Below are 22,484 nucleotides of genomic sequence, written 5' to 3'. Positions count from 1 at the left end.
CGGCCTACGTGATCTGTTAGTGTCTCATTTGATTGTGTGTTCGTATGAAACTATGTCATCTGATAGTATGTTCATATGTTCGAACTACTGTCTGTTCCTTCATAACTTGTAACAGAGATGGTAGACAGGCAGAACAGAGTTAGCTATCGACATTAGAAGACCTTGTACCTCATTTACCTTAAGCCTTTAATCATGTAGAGGAATAGGATTAGCCATCAAATTCATTGGGCCAGAAGCGAATCAAGCTATTCGTCAGTTAGAAGGACCTTGGGTTTAAAACCCTTCTTTTTTTTTTTTTCTAAAACCCCTAAGCTTTATCATGTAGAGGAATAGGATTAGCCATCATCATTGGCAGAAGGCGATCAAGCTATTCGTCAATTAGAAGACCTTGCTACCTCTTTTACCTAAGCTTTATCATGTAGAGGAATAGGATTAGCCATCATCATTGGGGACAGAAGCGATCAACGCTATCGTTGTATTAGAAGACTTGTACAATCATACCTGATCTTCACCATGTAAAACTTCAGAAGAATATATAATTTTTTATACTTAGTGTTTTCTACAAGAACCTCACCGAACCATGAGTTTAACACATCGTCGTAAAGATAATACCGACTTCGTAAGTGATCTACAAAACCCCAGACACTCCATTGAAGATGGAAGTGCAATACCAACCGACTTAGCGTATAGATTATCGCAAGTCTAACATTACCTCATAGGGCGCCTTATCATACAAGGCACAAGCCAGACTAGGAACCATTCCCGTTTTCTATCATATTTTCTCTCTTCCACCTGTCTCCTTGCGGGGAGGCTGGGTGGGCCCTAAATCGTATATATCTGCCAGGTAAGTATGTATGAAACTTTATTGTATCATAACAATATCATTTTCATACAATCAACTTACCTGTCAGATATATACAAAGCTGATTGGCACCCTTCGGTGGAGGGTAAGACACAGCTACTTTATGGAATAGACAGGTAAACAACATATGTTGTAGGTACAAAAAACCTTGGTTCCTACCTGATAGGTGGTAGACTTTGTGGCTGTCGCCCAGGAGTCTGCATCACCTCAAGAAACTTTAGCGAGATATGTGATCTATGGCCAAGAGTTCTTGTGGTGTGCCGAAGGGGTCTTATCCACTTACTCGGCAGAGCCTGAAAGGACTTTGTCAATGGTGCTGGATCCACTTATATGACAATACACCTTATGAAGGAGCACACAACCAATCCCGACCACCTGATCCTAACCACCATGTTAGTATTAATAATTGCTCCGAGTTATCCCCAAACTCTTCACAACAACCATAACTCAAAACCAAATTACACACGCACACATCAATTTTCAAGAAAAAATTTAATGATACTCATCTAATAAAAGATATCACAAGAGTTCCTTACTGAACGAAAGTGACTGGCTGCCAGTGCGGCACCTGCACTTGCTCAGCAGAAAGTCTAGAACATATCTATTAGACTTAACATCATTTAAAGGATTGGTGTTAGCTCCTGTACCCAGGATTGTGCCCGCAGACACGAAAGGACCTAGAGAAAAACATTTCTCGTAGGTCACACGAACGTCCTTTAAATAGTGAGAAGCAAACACTGAATTACACCTCCAATATGTCGCTTCCAAGATATTCTTTAGTGACATATTTCTTTGAAAAGAGAGAGACGTAGCTACTGCTCTCACCTCATGAGCTCTTACTCTCAGGAGTTTCAAAGAGTCATCCGTGCAGGCCTTATGAGAGTCGGTAATGACGTTCCTAACAAAAAAGGCTAACGCATTTTTGGACATAGGTCTTGAAGGGTCCTTCACCGAGCACCAGAGACCTTGTCTAGAACCTCCCAACTGTTTCTTTCTCTGCATGTAAAACTTAAGAGCTCTTACTGGGCAAAGAGACCTCTCAGTTTCCCTGCCGGCGAGACCCGATAAGCCTTTAACTTCGAAGTTTCTCGGCCAGGGATTCAAAGGATTTTCATTCTTCGCCAGAAATAAAGCTTTGAATGAACAGATGGTTGAGTCTAGTTTGAATCCCACTTTATCACTAAGGGCGTGCAGCTCACTAACTCTCTTAGCTGTTGCCAGTGACAAAAGAAACAAACATTTTCTCGTTAGGTTACGAAACGAGGCCATATGCAGAGGTTCGAATCTTCCCGAGGACAAGAACTTCAGAACCACGTCGAGGTTTCAGTTAGGGGGAGATGTATTCTTAGACTTCATGGTCTCAAAGGATCTAACCAGATCGTGTAGATCTCTATTATTTGCCAGATCTAGGACTCTATTTCTAAAGACGGCCGAAAGCATACTCCTGTAACCCTTTATAGTGGCTACGGAGAGACGAGATTCCTCTCTCAAGAATAACAGAAAGTCGGCGATTTCTGTTACAGAGGTACTGGAGGAGGACAACTTCTTCGACTTGCATCACCTTCTAAATACTTCCCACTTAGACTGGTAAACTCACATAGTGGAAGTTCTCCGGGCTCTAGCGATCGCGCTTGCAGCCTTGCGAGAAAAGCCTCTCGCTCTGACAAGTCTTTCGATAGTCGAAAGGCAGTCAGAGCGAGAGCGGGGAGGTTTTGATGAAACCTCTCGAAGTGTGGTTGTCTGAGAAGATCCATCCTTTGTGGGAGGGATCTGGGGAAGTCTACCAACCACTCCAGTACCTCCGTGAACCACTCTTGAGCTGGCCAAAAGGGGGCTATCAGGGTCATTTTCGTCCCCTACGATGTCACAAATTTCCTGAGCACTTGCCCCAGAATCTTGAATGGGGGAAATGCGTATACGTCTACATGAGACCAATCTAGAAGGAAGGCGTCTACTGTTAGAGCTCTGGGGTCTTCTACTTCTGAGCAAAAGACTTCCAGTCTTTTTGAGAGGAACGTGGCAAAGAGGTCCACATGAGGAGTCCCCCAAAGAGACCAGGGACTCCGACAAACTTCTGAGTGGAGGGTCCATTCGGTGTGAAGGACCTGGTTCCTCCTGCTCAGCCTGTCTGCCCTCACGTTCCTTACTCCTTGAACAAACCTCGTCAAGAGGGAGATGTTCCTCTGGGATGTCCACAAAAGAAGGTCTCTTGCGAGTTCGTATGGGGCATACGAGTGTGTCCCTCCTTGCTTTCGAATGTAGGCAAGGGCGGTTGTGTTGTCCGCATTCACTTGGACTACCTTGTTCGTCACTAAAGGCTTGAAGCTCTTTAGGGCCAGGTGTACGGCAAATAGTTCTTTGCAATTTATGTGCCAGGACACCTGAAGTGCATTCCAGGTGCCTGACACCTCTCTCTTTCCCAAGGTTGCTCCCCAACCTTTTTCCGACGCGTCGGAAAACAATACAAGGCTCGGGTTCTGAGTCTCTAGGGAAGTCCCCTTGTTCTCCTTCAGAGGGGGCAACCACCATTCCAAGTGACGTCTCATCATTACTGGAATGGGAAAACTGTCCGAAAGAAGTCCTGTCTTCATTAGATTAGATTAGATTATAAAATTTTTGGCACATAGCCAAGCGCCGGAGCCGAGGGGCCATTCAGCGCATATATATCTTTAGGAATAAAAGTCACTGTCGTACAAACAAACATACACACAACCAATTAACATAAAAATCATTCATTCATAAAAACCAAACAAGAAACCTAAAACAATTAAGAGAAAATTAAAATTCATAAAAAAGACCAATATTTTTTAAAAATGTCATAATTTGCTCTGCCTGAGCACCTTCACCTAAAATATCGCCAAGAGACTTATTTGCCAGCAAAAATGCTCTACGTTTGTTTTCAAAATGAGGGCACTCCACCAAAATATGCACCACAGTCAAATCCACATGACAAGTGGAACAGCGAGGAACCTGCCTATCCGCTCCATTCATCATTAGATACCCGTGAGTATATTTAGTGGGGCCAATACGTAATCTAGCTAAAACTATCTCAGACCTTCTATCCATCCGGCTATGAGGCCAAGGATGAACAGAAGGCCTAATCGATTTCAATTTAAGATTATTATCTAAAGTAGACCAGTGGGCCTGCCACTGGTCTCTACAATAAAATCGAATGGTACTTTTAAAATCAGATACAGGGACGCCCATGTTGGAAATGTGCCTAAGCCTAGTTGCAGCCTTAGCAGCAGCGTCGGCTCGCTCATTCCCAACAATTCCAACATGGGACGGAGCCCAACAAAATCTAACAGAAAATCCTCTTCTATTAATTAAAAGATAAAACCAATCTTGTACTTCTTGCACTAAAGGGTGGCAAGAGACTAGGCTTTTTAGAGAAGATAAAACACTCAAAGAGTCGGTAAAAATGGTAAAAACCTTGTTAGTACAAGAACTATAAAAAATATATTTAAGAGGAAGAACTGAAGAGGACGGAGATGATGTCTTCCTAGAGGAAAGAACTGTTCGAGCGAGGAAAGGGTCCCTAAAAGGGGGTTTTTTTTTTCTCACCATTCCCTCGCCGAAGTACGTTTTTTTCCTTAAGAGAAGAGAGAGACTTTCTCTAAGCCTCTCGTTAGTCTCTCTTGAGAAGAAATACTCGAAAACCCCAAGAATCCATTTGAATCCCCAGATAGACCAAGTTCTGGCTGGGGATCAGTTGGGACTTCTCGAGGTTCACGAGTAATCCTAAGGTCTTGATCAGGTTTAGTGTCAAAGCAAGGTCCTCCAAACACTGTCTCTCTGATTTTGCTCTGATGAGCCAGTCGTCTAGGTACAGAGAGATACTGATACCTTTCAGGTGAAGCCATCTCGCCACATTTTTCATCAGGCTTGTGAAGACCTGAGGAGCAGTGGAAAGGCCGAAACACAAGGCCCTGAATTGGAAGATTCTTGCCCCCGTCATGAAACGGAGGTACTTCTTCGACGAAGGATGAATCGGGACGTGAAAATAGGCATCTTGGAGATCCAGAGAAACCATCCAATCCCCTTGGCGAAGAGCCGCTAGGACTGACGCAGAAGTCTCCATGGAGAACTTCTGTTTCTGAACAAATTTGTTCAGAGCGCTGACATCTAGAACTGGTCTCCAGCCCTCCGAGGCTTTCGCAACCAAGAAAAGGCGATTGTAAAACCCCGGGGAGCTTTGATCCAGCACTGATCCACCATTCGTTGAAGAGTATCTTTCAGCACAGGGTCCTTGTAATTGGCGGACAATTCCCGCGGAGTTGAAGTCAGAGGAGGATTGTCCAGGAGAATGAGGTATCCTTTCTGTAGAACAGACATTGACCAAGCGTCTGTATCGATGAGTGTCCAGGCTTCCACAAATCCCAGGAGCCTGGCACCTACTGGTTTTTGGAGGAGCGCAGCTTCATTTTCCCCTTTTAAAGGGACGGAAAGAAGCTCTCCTCTCAGTCGCTTTCCTTTTAGAGAGAGCAGTCGCTTTCCTTTTAGAGAGAGCTCTAGAGGGAGGACCTCCTCGAAAGGGCTGCAGAGGCGTATTAGCACCTTTCTTCTCTCCCACCCCCACTGGTCTCTTTTTCCTGGACAACTGAAGGAGAAGATCCTGTGTCGCTCTCTCCGTCAGCGAACGGGAAATGTCCCTCATCAACTGCGCAGGGAACAAAAAGTCAGACCTGGGAGCGAATAACAATGCTGCCCTTTGAGAATGAGATACTGCTTTTGTCAGAAAAGCGCTAAAAACAGACCTCTTCTTCAAGAGACTGGCTCCAAATAAGGAAGAGACTTCCCCTGAGCCGTCCTGTACCGCCTTGTCAATACACGACAAGATCGAGAGGAGTACGTCCGGATCGAGAGGAGTACGTCCGGATCGAGGCCTTCCGAGGCATGGGCCTTCTTGGCCATCACCCCAAGGGACCAATCCAGGAAGTTGAAGACTTCAAAAACATGTTAAGAGTCCCTTGAGGAGAAGATCCAGCTCCGAAAGACCCAAGTTATTCGTGCATTATGTAGGCTATGTCTCCTGAATGTGTCTACCAGACTGGAAAAGTCAGCTTCAGCCGAAGCTGGGAGAGAGAGACCCATATTCTCCCCAGTCTGGTACCAAATACCTCTCTTGCCCGTAAGTCTAGCGGGAGGCATGCAGAACACAGTTCTAACCAACTCCCTTTTGGTTAGCATCCAGCTATCCAGAGAGTGAAGAGCTCTCTTCATTGAAATCGTCGGCCTCATCTTCAGAAAAGACGACGACTTTGGCGTCTTGGAGCACGAAAAAAGGGAGCGTGGAGAAGGAGGAGCGGCAGGGGTCAAGGAATCTCCGTATTCCTGAAGAAGAAGAGCTGTCAAAACCTTGTAGTTAGACAGCCCTTCTCTGCCGTGAGTCTCGTCTTCTGAGTCCTCTTCCAAGAAAGGATCAGAAGGAGAATTCAACTTCAAGTCTGGGTCTTCCTCCCCAATTTCTCTCTCTGCGGGAGACAAACTCCTAATTGGAGAGGGGCTAAGAGCGTGTACGGAGCCCCTATGAATCAAAGTAGACGTCTCGCGCCTGGTTGGCTCCTCGCGCTTGGCTGGCGCCTCGCACCTGGCTGACGCCTCGTGCCTGGCTGGCGCCTCGCGCCTCTCTGGCGCTTCATCCCTGCTTGGATGACACTTGTCTGGCGCCTCGCGCTTGGCTGACGCTGCTCGCTTGGCAGACGTCTCACGTCTGGCTAAATTCTCGTGCCTGTTAGGCTGCTCATGCTTGTCTGGCGCTTCAATCCTGTAAGACGCTTCTCGTCTGGAAGAAAACTTGCGCTTGGCTGGCGCTCCATATTTGGCGTACGACTCGCTATCAGGAGACCTCTCACGCCTAGAAGACGCTCACTTCCCACAGGAGCCTCACTCCTGGCTGGGAGAAGGAAGACGAGACTTCTTGACAGGAAGCCTCACGTCCTTCCTACGAGGAGGATCCTTCGAAAGAACTCCTACCAAGGCGGATAACTGTTCTTGGACAGCTAAGAGAATCCTCTTGGAAGCCTCTTGGGCGTCCTCTTCAACGGGAGAGGGAGACCTCGAAGGAGTTTTGTCAAAGCCAGGAGACGTCAAAACCCTCTTAGCTTTCTTGATCGAGGAAGGCGCTTCTTCAGAAAAGCGTTCAGGGCTAGAATCCAATACAGGTTCTTTCCAGTGCCTTTACAGGGGCCTGGAAAGGTCCGAATCCTTCCACCCTCGTTTAGGTGAGGGAGAAGCGGACGAAGAGAAGGACTCTCGGAGGACGCTTTTTCTATAGCAGTCCTGAGCAGTCTGTTGAGCTACAGAGCCTGCTGAAGGGACGCTTGACCGGGGGGAATTCTCCACAACCTCCGTAAGGCTTTCGACTTTTCTTCTCCTCTGGGCTTGGGAGCTTGAAAGAGGTCTAGGCCTGGGAGCGTCGCAGAGACGGTCAGACGCCCCCTCCACAACACTGGGGGCACTCACTTCACTAAATATGTCACTATCACAATCCTTACATTTCATGGCAGCCATTTTGGATTTCATCCTCTGAAGTGTAGCTTTCAGATCAGCGATTTCTGAGGCCGAATCTGAATGCAAAGCTTGTGAGGGCCCTGATACAGAATTAGAATCATATGCATAGTTTAAAGAAGAGTTAGAATCGTTAAAAGGCTCAATAGGCCTTGTACTACCCGCACTCTTAGATGCAGCCCTTCTCACTCTATCCCTCTCTAACTTCTTCAAATAAGAAGTTAGAGTCTTCCATTCCTCAACATTCAACCTCTCACACTCATGACAGGTGTTAGTCAAAGAACAGTCAAAACCTCTACATTTACGGCATACAGTGTGAGGATCAACCGAAGCCTTCGGTATCCTCACCTTGCAGCCTACATTCACACACACTCTCACACAACCACTTGAATCAGACATTCTTGAAGAAAAATCAAAAGCAAGTCCAAATCCAGTCCATGGTAGCGAATGCCAAAACAACGATCCAGGTACGTCACCAAAAAGTCCAATAAAGATGATCAATTGCCTTGAAAAGTGAATTCCAGTCAGGAGGTAGTAACAACAATGTTGATACCACCGGCGACAGAAAAAATATGTAGAAAACGGGAATGGTTCCTAGTCCTGCCACCCAGGGCAGGCCGGTAAATCACCTGACCTACCTGTAGCGAGTGGAGCGAAATTTGAATTTCTCTCGGGGACGACGGAGTCTTAGCTATGTATATATCTGACAGGTAAGTTGATTGTATGAAATGAGAAAGTATACAGTAAAAATATAAACAAGAATACTGCAACGTAAAATTTATATAAAGTAGACCCACCGTATTTGCGGGGGATGGGTATCAGAACCCCAACCCCCGCGAATAGCTAAAATCTGCAAATACTTAAAACCCCTTGAAAAAATGCTTTATAACTGCCTATTTTGATAGTTACAAAACAAAAAAGACTAAAAACCCTTATACCAGAGTATTTTAAAAGTTTTAACACAAAAATTGCACTTTGTCACAAAAATTATAAGAAAATACAGTAATTTGAAAGAGACTCCTAGGTATTGGAACACTTTTTCTCCATTGCTGCGTATATGTAACCCTTTGGAAAGGGTAAAGATAACCCCCGAATGAAGCTCTTCCACAAGGAGAGATTACTTTCAGCAGCAACCTGTAATAAAGAGTGTGCAGACAACCTGCCATGTCTTCTCAAAATTTGGCACTCTGGGATGCAAGAAAAAATCACTGCCATCCCTCCCAATACCTGCAACATCCTGAATTACTTCTAAAGACTATATTAGGCACCTTTAACGACAAAGTCAGTAAATGTATTCATCCATAGATCGAGTCACAACATTGACTGAAAGGAGGCTGTGACAACTGATTGTGGATGAGAAAGAGGTACGAAGAGCCCCGGTTAGCAGCATTTCGGTTTTACGGGGCTTGTTCAATACAGTGAACCCCCATATTCGCAGATTTCTCTCTGGAACATAGGTATACCCCCATTATTCATGGGAAATTCATGTATTCGCGGTATTTTTCTATGAGAAATAGCCACAAATTCCTGGTTTTTTTAAATTAAATTCATCATAAAATATACTTTTTGTGATAAAACTTTAAAAAAACCAGGTATGTAAACATTTTTAGTTGGTTTTCCTTAAGGTGCACCTAAGAAAGTGCAGTTTTAAGCATTTTTTATAGGGGGTTTCAACTATTCGCGGGTTCTAGCTATTCTGGGGCGAGGGGGGGGGGGGGGGGTTCTGGTATGCATCCCCTACGATTACATTTGTTTGTTTTTTGTATGGTGTTTTTACGTTTGCATGGAAAAAGTGGTTATTCAGCAACGGGACCAACGGCTTTGCGTGACTTCCAAACCACGTAGAGAGTGAACTTTTATTACCAGAAATACACATCTCTCACACCTAAATGGAATGCCAGAGAATCGAACTCGTGGCCACAGAGGTGGTGTGCCAACACCATACTGACCACACCATTAAGGCGCTACTATGAATACGGGGAACACTGTATATTTATTACTGGGTTTTACCCTTTGTAGGGTTCATAGCACCATTGTCTGGTTATCGGCTTAGGCTAAGTGCCGAGACCACCTCATAAAATACAACAAACAACGAATATGCATCTTTTCCTTGGCTCTTTTAAAAAAGTTATCCTTCACTTTTCTGTATCCAATAATACTGTATGCAGTCTTATGTTACTATCATATCATAAAATATACAAGCAAACCGATCATGTTATGGTTCGGAAAAATCAGGTTAGGGCAGAGGTAAGATTATTTCGCTGTATTTAACTCAATTCAGAGCAATTTCTTGCTTCTATTTATCGTATTTCACTCAATTCAAGAGCGATTTTTTGCTTCTATTTATCATATTTAACTCAATTCAGAGCAATTTCTTGCTTCTATTTATCTTATTTAACTCAATTCAGAGCGATTTCTTGCTTCTATTTATCGTAAATTAATCTCTAGAAACTCTGCTTATATGACAAGGCTATTTTTCGTTATATGAAGTGATTTTAAGTTGAAAATTTACTTAAATACATGAACTAGACTCAATTAGATTTAGCTTTTTTTTCATTAATAGATGGCTCTGTTGTCTGATTAATGGTACTTTGCCTAAGCACCGAGAGACAATCATAAAACACAAACTTAACGAATATGCATCTTTTCCTTGGCTCTTTTGAAAAGTTATGCTTTACTTCCCTGTATCCAATAATACTGTATGTAGTCTCATATTACTATGTATTGGTACGTATTATAAAATGCAAACAAAGCAATCTATGTTATGGTTTGGAAAAATCAGCTGAGGGCAGAGGCAGGGTTATTTCGCCCTATTTAATTTGATTTAGAGCAATTTCCTTGCTTCTATTTAGTGTAAATAGATCTCTAGAAACTCTGTTTATATGGGACAAGGTTATTTTCCATTACAGAAGTACTTTTAAGCTCAAATATGACTTAAATATGTATGTCTTGTTGTGAACTCTGTTATTTTTTTCGTTGATAGAATGTGTTGGGAGCATGTTTTTTTGTGTTAAAAACTGATTCTGTATATATATATTTACCTTTTATTGGCATGAAAACAACAGTAAAATGTGGTCATACCAGTATTTTTTTATACTTTTTTCTCCACTATTATTTAAGGCAGACTTTCATCCATGTTGCTGATGCATTATAATTGTTCATACGTGAACAAACCTTCGGTCTTAACAATAAGATAATTTCTAGCGCCTAGCTGGATCCGGTTAAAACGCAGATGAAAGGAAGGAATCTTGTGATATCTGGCAACGCATGTGTAAATCGGGTGAAGAGACCTGCCCCCTTATTGGCTTCCAATTCCGATCTATCTTCCATTTCCTATCCATTCAAGTTGGAAGAAGAATGAGCAACCGAAGGAGAGTGCCTCCTTTTGCATGGTGAAGGGTTTTTTTCAGTCCCAGTTTACTTACATTAAGACTATCCTGATAAGGACGACGGCCGCCTGTGCGACAACTAACGTCCCTACCAGGAGGCGGTCTTGAATGTCTAAAACCTCTCACAAAATCAGTTACATCGCGACAAGGGCTACGGCCGCCTGTGCGACATCTAGAGACCATATCAGGCGAAAACTGACCCTGCAAGAAGTCCCTTTGTAGCTCCATGTCCGATGAAGATGGAGATCTTGGATCATGGCGCCTGGAAGGAGGCTCAGGCGCCAGGCGCCTGGAAGGAGGCTCAGGCGCCAGGCGCCTGGAAGGAGGCTCAGGCGTCAGGCGCCTGGAAGGAGGCTCAGGCGTCAGGCGCCTGGAAGGAGGCTCAGGCGCCAAGCGCCTGGAAGGAGGCTCAGGCGCCAAGCGCCTAGTAGGAGTTTCAGGTGCCTCTTGCGCCTCTTTATATTTATATACTTTGAAATCTTCCCGCCTAGTAGGCGTTTTGCGCCTGGCAGGAGCCTGGCGCCAGACTCCTGGCAGGCGCCTCGCCCGAGCTCTCAGAGACTTCTAGCGGACAGGATTTTCCAATAGGAATGAAGCGGTCCTCTTTCCGAGTAGGACCCTCCTTAGTACTCCAACCAACGAAGATACTTGCTGTTGTAACTTTTCCAGGATCTTCGTAGCAACTTCTTCCTTCTCCGTATCCGATCTAGGGGAAGGAGGGTTAGATGAATATATCTCTCCTTCTTTTCTGATGGATAGACTTCCGGAATACTTTCCGGGATATAATCCAGTTATCTGGCGAATTCCACGATCTTTAGAAGGTCTCGATAACTCGTCAGAACTCCCTCCTTTTTTTCGATGAAGAATCGGATGACGAAAAACAGTGTTTTAGGATACCTTTCTAACGGCTATCCTTGGCAGTCTGGGACGCTACTACAGATCCTGCCGAGGGGACGCCCGACCGGTGGGAATTCTCTGAAACCTCCTTACGGCTTTCGACATTCCTTCTCCTCTGGGCTTGTGAGCTTGGAAGAGGTCTAGGCCTGAGAGCGAGACAGAGCCGATCGGACGCACCCTCCACTATTTTAGGACGCCTTTCCAATGGTGAACTTGGCAGTCTGGGACGTTCTACAGAACCTGCTGAGGGGACGCCTGATCGGTGGGGATTCTCTGAAACCCCCCTGCGGTTGTCGACATTCCTTCTCCTCTGGGCTTGGGAGCTTGGAAGAGGTCTAGACCTAGGAGCGAGACAGAGCCGATCAGACGCACCCTCCACTGCAATGGGGAACACTATATTCACTTCTTACCTTTTAAGAGCTCGCATTTTGACCTACATCCATTATCTTCAAATTTGCATATATATATTTGTAGTTTCTGTGAAGTAAGAAGGTGATGATGATGCAATAACTACTAGTACTGCTAATACTCTAACTGCTCGTTAGCACAAAAGCTATTAAAGCTTCTAAAGTAAGCGTATCTAGTTATATGCTTTTCTGACTTTCTAAAGTAGGAAATTGAGTTCAATATTTCCTCAATAAAGTTGTAACCTTTATTACATGTAATAATGAATAAATATTAATAATTCCCTTTCTTGCAAACTATGCGAGTGTCTACCGACAAATTCGGTAGTTTTACTTAATATTTTCTTCAAAATTTCGAAGAGAAATTCATTAAAAAGTTAATAAAAGCGTATGCCGAACCAAAGACCCATTACTTCCCTGCAAAAGACAGCCCAGAAGATCGATGGCGATGAAAAACGAAAATCAAGTCAGGAGATACCGCAGACGTATGTTTAAAACATAAACGACAGGGAAAATCTGGTTCTAGAACAGTAATGGTTCCTATTCCTGCCACCCAGTGGCGGGGCGGTAGATCACCTGACCTACCTGCAGCGTGTGCCGCGAAATTCGAATTTCTGTCGGGGATGACGGAGTCTATAGCTAAGTATATATCTGACAGGGAAGTTGAATGTATGAAAACAACTGTTTTTGTTAAGTTACTTGTGGCTGTAACATTTAATCAAGGATTATAACGTTACTAACAATACATTTATCATTCTCTTTTGCTTTTTAGCTTTTTAAACTTATTTACGTAGAAGACATGATAAATAAAGAGCTACTAAAGGAAACGTTAGCACCTGCGACATACTGCACAAGTAAAACTATTAGAATTCTGTAAGATTACAAATCAAGCAAATCACTATTACATTTTGATGCTTCTACTTTCTTTAAGCCACCTCTAAGGAATATAAAATAACATCAGTAAAGTAAAAGGTCAGTCAAGTTATCAAGCACTTACCTTAAAATTTTGGGTGTTAACAAAGGCCAACCAAGGTCTCACATTTTCCCGTCTCCGAGAGAGCCATTCACGAGCTGCTGGTGATGCCAGCTGTAACTGAACTGGAAGCTGCATGAGAAATCTGAAAAATTTTGCTCTGTAGTAATTAGCTGGAACAAATAAAATTTCTACATATTACGCTGAACAATCATTTTCCCTTGTAAGCATAACATCAAAAAAATATAATGTACAATACTCTTTAAATACTAGTCACACCCCCAGAGTTCTTATGGTCTTTGTAAATATAGTCTAGTACAGTACTATATGTGCAAAGTACTAATTACCTTTATCACTACAAGAGTACAAACCTTTGTTTATTATATGGCATACCTTTGGTGATAGCTGGTCCAGTTGTTGAAACTTTGTAGCAAAGTAGTAACCAAGTAACAGGTGAGTGAGGGGATGAGGGACCATCCTACTCACTTTTCTTCAGTCACCCCTATACAGACATACTATAGTCAAGCCAAACGAAAGTGGCCTGTGAGAGTGTGAATGGATCATGTGAAATCTAAAGGGCGCAGTTTAGAGAAGTCCTGAAACCGAAGGTGCATTAAGGTGGGAGGGTTCCGTCGGTCATAATCCCGGATATATTTTCTTTTTCGGCTTTTTTTCCAGGTGGTAAGTAGAAAACAAATAGGAACCTTGGAAGAATTATGATCCCAGGTCTATCAGAGCTACACAGGAAGCACTCCCAAAGGCAGGAACCCCTCAGAGGACGCCAAGGGTATGTCAACGGTCAGTTTCTCTCAGGTTGAGAAGAGCGTCTCCTCCCCCCAGCAATCCCCCAACAGTTCGTTGGTTTTTAGTGTCACCTATATTTGGCACCCATTGGAGTGTGCGAGAGTTGGTTGAAATTCAGGGTCTGAAGCCTGGATTAGCCAGATCAAGGCCTGTGTCGAAGGTAAGAGCAACAAGTTCCCTAGCTCTTTATTGAGGGAGATGTCTTGTTATGTAAATATGAAAAACGGCCACTGATATCCGAGCTCAAGTCGTTCTTCCTCAAGCCTTAGTAGAGAGGGCTATACACATGATTCATGTTAGCCCTTATGCTGGACATGTAGGCATAGAAAGATCTCTTAGAAGAGCCTGTGAACACTTCTTTTGGGTTGGCATTCATAGACACATAACTAGATTTGTAAGTAACTGTCTATCGTGGGCATTAAATGTGGTGAGACCACTCCCTACAGTGCCAGAGCAATACAAGTATTATTGCGAGTTTGTGGATGCGTACACGCGCTGCTACCCACGGATAGGATGGTGGATAACACCTGCCTGTTGGGGACATATCATGTGAAAGAAATTAATCAAAATACTGGCTTATTCCACTTAAATGTACTAGAAGCACAAAGCGAGAAACACCTGTCGCACACCATACGTCAAGCTTGACATTTGGTGTACCACACCAACCAACCAGTATCCCTGTACCTGAGGTTGGCTGGGTACCTGGGAGAAGAGCCAGTGAAACCACAGAAGCGCAGGTAGGTGCTAGGCTGAGAGCACAAGACCAAGCTCCCGAGCCCATGTCACAAGTAAATACTATTGCAAAGTAAATGAAAGGGGTCAGTGATGAGAGTTTGTAAATGTCAACCCACGTCTTTGTCTAGGATTCAGAATCATACCAGTTGTTTTTTATTTTATTTTATTTTTTTTATTTCTTGAGATGTCGATCAGATTGCAGTGTGTCACGAATTTAATTTCTTGTCCAAATTATTTTGGGCAACAAATGTAATTATCTGGATCATATTCTTGTGTTTGTAATTTTTGTTTTGTTTTGTGGTTGAGTTGCTTATGTACGTTATTTTATTATTACGGTTTAATGATTTTATTTTGTGTTAAATTTTGCCGCAACCCCGATTCCATCCCTTTTTTTATAATATGATATTGTTATGATACAATAAAGTTTTATACATCTACCTGGCAGATATATACATAGCTATTACTGCTTCCGTCGTTCCCCGACAGAAATTCGAATTTTCGCGGCACACGCGGCGGGCAGGTAGGTCAGGTGATCTACCCCCCCCGCCGCTGGGTGGCGGGAATAGGAACCATACCCGTTTTCTAATTCATATTTTTTCTTCCAGCTGCTCCTCCTGAGGGGAGGCTGGGAAGTGGGCCATTTAATTGGTATATATCTGCCAGGTAAGTATGTATAAAAATGATATTGTTATGATACAATAAAGTTTGTTCATACTTACCTGGCAGATATATATATAGCTGTATTTTCTGAAGTCCGACAGAATTTTAAAAACTTCCGACACACGCAGTGGTCGGCCAGGTGGTTAGTACCCATTCCGCCGCTGGGAAGGCGGGTATCAGGAACCATTCCCATTTCTATTCATAATTTTTATTTCCACTGTCCCCTGAGGGAGGTGGGTGGGTACTTGATTATATATATCTGCCAGGTAAGTATGAACAAACTTTATTGTATCATAACAATATCATTTTGTTCATGAAACTTACCTGTCAGATATATATATACTGAATCCCACCTTTTGGAGGTGGGAAGGGACAGAATAGAAGGATTTTGGGAAACAAATGCATGCGATGATTTACATCTTGGTTCCACCTGTTAGCATAGCTGGCTTCGTGGTTACTGCCACGTAAGTCTGCTTTGTGCTACTAGAGTTGCCAGCGAGGTAGAGACCTATATAGCTGGTGCACTCCAGATCTGTCAACAGGGGCGAGACCACGACGTGACTAGACCATATTGACCATACCATGAGGGTGCTAAGAAGTAAAATAAATATATATATATAGTATATATTATATATATATACATATATATATATATATATATCTATTATATCACCACCTGACCGCCAACCTAGCCCAAGTTAAAGGTTTTTTGTTTTTAACTAAGGCTTAAGAGTTAGAAGTCGCCGTTGTCGGCGACTCAACAACTAAATTAAGAGCTCTTCCTAACCATTTTCTACAGGATAGGATGAGTGGTACTTCTTGCCCCCAAGATTGTGTCTGCAGACACGTATGGCCCTAGCGAGCAGCAGATCTCATATGCCATCTTCACATCTCGCAGGGAGTGTGAAGTGAACACAGAGTTGCTTCGCTAAAACATGGTACTCAGGATGTTGCTGAGTGCCATCTCTGTTGAAATGCTTCCGAGGCCGCGCCCTCACCTCGTGAGCATTCAAATAAAAAGATTTCAAATCTTTGTGCAAACACATGAAGGAGCATTTTTGAAAGAACTCCTTAACACTAAAGCCAGGGTGTTCTTCGATATGGGCAAGTCTGGTCTTTTTCGGAACACTGCAGATTGCCCGAATGACTTCGACTTTCTTGAGTTTTATGTAGATAAAACTTGAGAGACCCGACAGGGCACAGGACTCTCTCTGGCTCCTGCCCACTAACTTGTGCCATCCTTGCTTCCAAGCTCCTGGCCCAAGGACAAAAACGGGTTTCCATTCTTAGGCCACAACGGAAGGCTTAGAGAGCACACCGCCTTGTGTTCTCTAAAGCCAAAACTTGTGACGATGGCTTAAATTTCACTAACCCTCTTTGTCGTATCTAGGGTGGTTAGAAGAAGGCTTCCTGATCACATGCAAGAAGTTAACAGGTAGGAGAGGTTCGAATGCTTTGACATCAAGAACTTCAGACTACGTCTAAGTTCCATATTGAAAGCTTCGATCTGGACATGCACAGTCAGTCCGTCTTTGTAACTAAAGTCAAGGTGAGACCGCGACCAGTTGAACCAGTCGCGACGAATCAAGGACAGCAAGGCTGTACCCTGAAAACCATAAGGCACTATTCTTCGCTGAAGGATGAGTGTCTGGACTGCCTGGCGCTTATTCAATCTAAGCAAACCTTGGGGGTGTATCAACGCAACCCAACGTCGTCAGCGAATCAACTCCTGACTCGAGCTTCTGGTGCCAGGAGAAAGGAGCGAGGAGCAAAAAGGCGATTCAGTCCCGAAGGAAGAATGCCTGACAGTCCAACCTGGTCTCATGTTACACGATCATCGGGGGTTGTATAAACGCAACCGACTTCGTCAACAAGAAACTCAGGGCTACTATATGTCGCCTGAATCTCGCACGAGTGTCTGACTCCGAGAAAACAGGTGGAGACAAAAAGTAGATGCGTGAGCGAGTTCTCGGATTCCACAGAAACTCAAAGACCGTTTGTGAAGGGCTTGTGTTTGACAGACGCAACTCTCTGAGCAAAAAAGCCGTCAAACAACATATTTGGTAGTTTAATAGTTGTGACTGCCAGCTTATCCCATTCTTCAGACGGAAATGGAAGACGGTAATCTTATTCCTGTCAACATCTCGATAGTCTGAACGTTGTCAGACTCAGAGCGGATAGGTTATAGGTACCTTTCGAGTTAGAGTAGACCGACTCTCTCGGAAAAGGTCCTTGGAAAGTGAACTAGGAATGATGTGACCTCTGTGAATCCAGGATCCTGAAGGCCAACATGGGGCGATCAGTGTCATTGTCGCTCCCTGTGACGTCATAAATCCTCATTACATTTTCCTAAGCGATTGAAAAAGGGGAAAAGAGACTAAACATCCATCCCCGTTTAATATCATAGGATGGCGTTTAATGGTACCGATCCCGGATCGAGAAAAAGGGAGCAGAGAAGAAGAAGCCTCTTCGTCCTCAACATATCGAAGATTTTTTTTAAGAATGAAAGGGCGTCCCTAAAGTCTCCACAACTCTCAACTTACTTCTAAAGAAGATTCCACTCGGACGTCAAAGTTGCTGCCGTCTATCGAGACGATTCGTACGGACTTTTGCAATCCTGTAACGAACCTCTAGAGGATCGTTACATTCTACGCCTGTTGTTATAATAGGCTCTTTCTCGTAAACTCGAGCAGGGACCGAGAGAGATACTTCTTAAGATATGAGAGCTGTGGAATATCAGAGTTGATGTGGACCACTGGTTCCAAAAACTCGTTTCGAGGACTGGAGGGACGACCGAATTGCATTAACTTCTTTCAGATTAAGATCCAGGACATCTGAAACACTATCCAGATGTCCGGCACCTTCTTTCTATCATGACGCACTGAGAGATGTTCAGAATAATTCTTAGATCTTGAATAATATTTCAGTTTCCCGGTAGGAAAAAAAAACTGTGGTCTGAATTGCAGTCTATTCGGGGAAACAAACTTCTTCAGGAAGGAAATGGTCCCCAGCAAGCTCATCCATTCCCTCCCCGAGTATGCTTACTTCCTATAAGGCTGCGCTTTGCCTAAGCAGGAGAGCATATAAAAGTGCAATGTTGCGGTAGACTCGTAGTTCTATACCGTGCGGTAACGAGCACCGAAAGGATTAAGAGATAACTCTGTTGAACATAGTAAGGCAAAACGAATGCAACGTTTATTCATTCACGTAAGAAATCCCCTCAATCTTAGGCTAAAGTCCGTGATTGTAGGACAGAGATACAGTTAGTCAGTCAATCCCGCAGGAGAGACGTAACTGCCAGCACAGAGATACGGTTAGTCAGTCAATCCCGCAGGAGAGAGAGACGTAACCTACGCGCATGACAGCACACAATCTGTTACTGGCTCGGTTGGAAACTTGGACAGTCAGACACAGCAGCAGCCAGCAGCTTACGAACGTCGTCTCTTAACTTTATGTCTGGGTTGCCAGCTACCCTATTCTACGAAGAAATAGGTCCGTTATTTTTTGAGCAAAAAGAGACTCTCAAGCTGGTATATTTAAGCGAAAGAGAAAACGCTAAATATATAGATGCGTTTGTGTCGTCAGAACACTACCATACAACAGTAAAAAATAAATCGGAAACTCCTGGAAGGCTGCAGGGAGTAACGATTAAATGTCCTTAAAATAATAGACAATAGACCTCTCAGTTGCCATCCGAAGAGGTAACTACAGCAAGCGTGTATGACTTGAACCAACCAGTAGTAAAATAACGCAAGGCAAAATATTATATCACAATAAAGTTTGTTCATACTTACCTGGCGACATATATATAGCTGAATTCGGAAATACAGCTACATACATATCTGACAGGCAAGTTTCATGAACAAAACTTAGAGAATCGAAGCAGACAGCTCAAGCTTCTTATGTTATTGGACATAAGCGTTCATTGACGTAGTCTACACGTCTATTTCTTGTACGAGTCTGCGAATGACGAATGAGAGCTCTTCCGAATCTAGTCAATAAGAGCTTATTCGCTTACGCAATATCAAGTTAAAGAGATGTTTGTCAATGAGAACTAACCCATTTACGGGACAAAGAGATATTTTGTCAATGAGGGGATACCCACTTACTTGACAAAACGATAGTATATTGTCAATGGGGGAAAGTCACTGAATTGACAAAACGTAATCCAGGAAGTCGAGCATTTTATTTTTCCGATTCCCGTCTCAAACGAGAACGGGGCAAGAATCCTGTTAAGAGACAGGGCTTACGGCAGGTAGAACGACGATGTTCAATTCGGCAGCGTAGTCCCGACTAGAAACTAACAATCTATCATCTGAAAAACCCTTTCAGATGGGCTAAAAAGCTTGCAAAATTATCCTGGGAAGAGGAAGAAACTCTCCAACCAGCTTCCTCTCCCGTATCACAACTAATGCCTGCTAAAGCTTAAATTTATTGGCAGTATGGCAAAGGTGGCAAAGGAAGTCCTGTCTTGCGCTTTCCTGAAGAGCGTCCTTTTGATGAATGCCTTTGCAAGAATCCTACTGAACGTCGCCGAGACGTCGAGCCTTTACATAACCCGCAACTGCCTTATCGCAACTGCGGTAGAGAAAACAAGATCTTCCCTTGAGCTTTCCTTAACTCCATCCACCTTTGCGAAAAGCAATATAATATTGACAGAGACCTCGAATTCACGAAACCCGAGGTCTTGCTGGGTTTCGAAGATGAAGTTGTCTGTTCACTTTATAAGCTTCCTCCGAAGCACTGCTTACTTCACATTCTTGAGGCTCAAATCTTAAACAAGAGCTTGAAGTTGAAGAGTTCAACAGAAACGTTCAGCCAGGAGACAAACCTGGTGTGCGCTGGCGCGCGCTCGGCGTCCATTTGCGAGGACGCTCGGCGTCCTGGCGCGCGCGCTCGGCGTCCACTGGCGAGGACGCTCGGCTTCCACTGGCGCGCGCCTGGCGTCCATCCGAGCGTCCCGTTCAAGCCGAGCGTCAAAAGAAGCGTGCGGAAAAGCGTCACGCTCCTGACAGGCGTCAAAACAAGCGAGAGAAACTGCCTTCTTTTCATATTTCTCGGTGGAAAGACGTACACGTGATCAGGCGACGTTTGCCTTCTTACTTCTCACTGAAACGCATAACGAGAGAGTGAGGGGAACAGTGAAGCGTCCACCTTTTTCTTCGTATAAAGCTTCTATTTAGAGGGCGCGAGTCCTTCGAGATTCGTGCACGTGCACGATCTTCCGCAGCCTGGGAAACGTCAACAGGTCCTACCGAAGGGACGCCAGATCGATGTGGGTTCCCCGTAACCCTCCTTCGGCTTTCGACATGCCCTCTCCCTGGTCCTGGGAGTCCGACAGAGGTCCAGGCCTAGAGGCGTTATGGGGCGGATCTGACGTTCCCTCCTGACGAGAGAGAGGACGTGAAGCGTCCTCTTCTCTAAGCTTCTTAGAGGGCGCGGAGTCCTTCCGAGAGCTCCAACCCTTGCGCGGGGAGGACGCCTCGGAGGACGAGAAGCAATCCTTCAGGATTCGTGCACGTGCACGAACTTTGGCAGTCTGGGGATTTTCATCAGAAACTGCCGAAGGCACGCCAGATCGGTGGGGGTTCCTCGTAACCCTCCTTCGGCTTTCGACATGCCCTCTCCCTGTGGTCCTGGGAGTCCCGACAGAGGTCTAGACCTAGAGGCGTTATAAGGCCGATCTGACGCACCCTCCACTACACAAGGGGCACTGTCAGCTGCACTTAGCCACTTCACTATTGCTCTCTAAAGCAAGCACTTTCGATTCTAAGTTACGAATCGAAAGAGTATAAGAGAAAAGGGCAATAACCTCTACAGACACTGTTTTAGGGCCCGAAGGCAACATTACAGGGTTAGGAGTAACAATAACATAAGTAGCACTCTTCACAACAATGAAGGAGAGCGATCACCTCTCGCAGACATATTCATAACCCGTAGGCCATACTATAGGGTTAGGCAAAATAAAGTCTACAGGAAGGTTAGCAGGTTCACTACCCTGACTTTTGTTTACCGATTAATTGCGTACATACGAATCATACTTTTTCCTTACGGAATTAGACATGTTTACTGATTAATTGCGTACATACGAATCATACGTCTTCCTTACGGAATAGACAAAGTCTCACACTCCTTACATGACAAATCTCAACAAAGAAGCAAGACCCAAACCCCTCGTGCCTACCAAGTGCGGATCTACCGAAGCTTTCGGTAGCCACACCCTATCTTGCAGACAACCCCCTCTGAAACTAGCCTAACTAGATTCAGATATCTTATGCAAAAATGAATCAAATTCAAATCAATTTAAGATAGCGTATGCCTAGCCACAAATCCAAGTAAATAAAAAAATCAAAAGACAATTAGGATACTTAGCGGCAATGAAGTTTCCAAATCCTAAGCGGAGGTACTGAAAAACAGGTGTTTTCAGCACCGGCGACAGAAAAATTATGAATAGAAAATGGGAATGGTTCCTGATACCCGCCTCCCAGCGGCGGGAATGGGTACTAACCACCTGGCCGACCACTGCGTGTGTCGGAAGTTTTTAAAATTCTGTCGGACTTCAGAAAATACAGCTATATATATATCTGACAGGTAAGTTTCATGAACAAACTTTATTGTATCATAACAATATCATTTTTATACATTCAACTTACCTGTCAGATATATACATAGCTGATTCACACCATTGGTGGAGGGTAAAAGACAGCTATTACTGAATAGACAGGTAAACAACATACGTTGTAGGTAATAAATAAATAAAACCTTGGTTCCTATGTGTTTTAGACGAAAAGGGTCGACTCCTAGCTATTGCTAGTAGTCTGCTTCGTCTCAAGAGCCTCAGCGAGGATGTGGGACCATATGGCTCGAAGGTTCTTGTAGATCTGTCATGGGGTGGGTCTTATCCACTTACTTGACAGAATCTAGTGGTCATTTGTCAATGGGGTCTTATCCGCTTAAATGACAATACACCAATGCCTATTGGCATAATTTAAGGAGCACAACACCGATCCCGATCACTGATCCTAACCGAGGGGTTTGTGCTTTAATTTGAAAAGAGCTATCCCCCCCCAAACTCATTTCAAATAACCCCAGAAAATAATACACTTATGTTAAAATAAAAAATAAAAAAAAATTTTAATTCACTAGTTAAGGATCAGTGTCGGCTCCCTATCCCAGCAACACATCCGTGGACACATATAACAAAGAGAGAAGGATCTCTCATAGGCCCACTTGATCTCCTTCGTGCAAAG

The 22,484-nt window shown here is 44.0% G+C and overlaps 1 protein-coding gene across 2 annotated transcripts in view; it reads right to left on the bottom strand.

The window, feature by feature from the left end:
- The window catches only part of LOC135220915 (prenylated Rab acceptor protein 1-like), a 72,127-nt gene that overhangs the window by 36,717 nt on the left and 12,926 nt on the right, over positions 1-22,484 (bottom strand). For both annotated transcript variants that reach the window (XM_064258548.1, XM_064258547.1), the window contains exon 2: positions 13,060-13,180. In XM_064258548.1, coding sequence (XP_064114618.1) covers positions 13,060-13,180 — 121 coding nt within the window. The remainder of the gene's footprint in view (positions 1-13,059; positions 13,181-22,484) is intronic.

The sequence above is a fragment of the Macrobrachium nipponense genome, chromosome 2, assembly GCF_015104395.2.
Source record: "Macrobrachium nipponense isolate FS-2020 chromosome 2, ASM1510439v2, whole genome shotgun sequence".
NCBI classification, from domain to species: domain Eukaryota; kingdom Metazoa; phylum Arthropoda; class Malacostraca; order Decapoda; family Palaemonidae; genus Macrobrachium; species Macrobrachium nipponense.
Note: the sequence above shows the minus strand (reverse complement) of the source record. Positions and strands in the feature narration are given on the sequence as shown.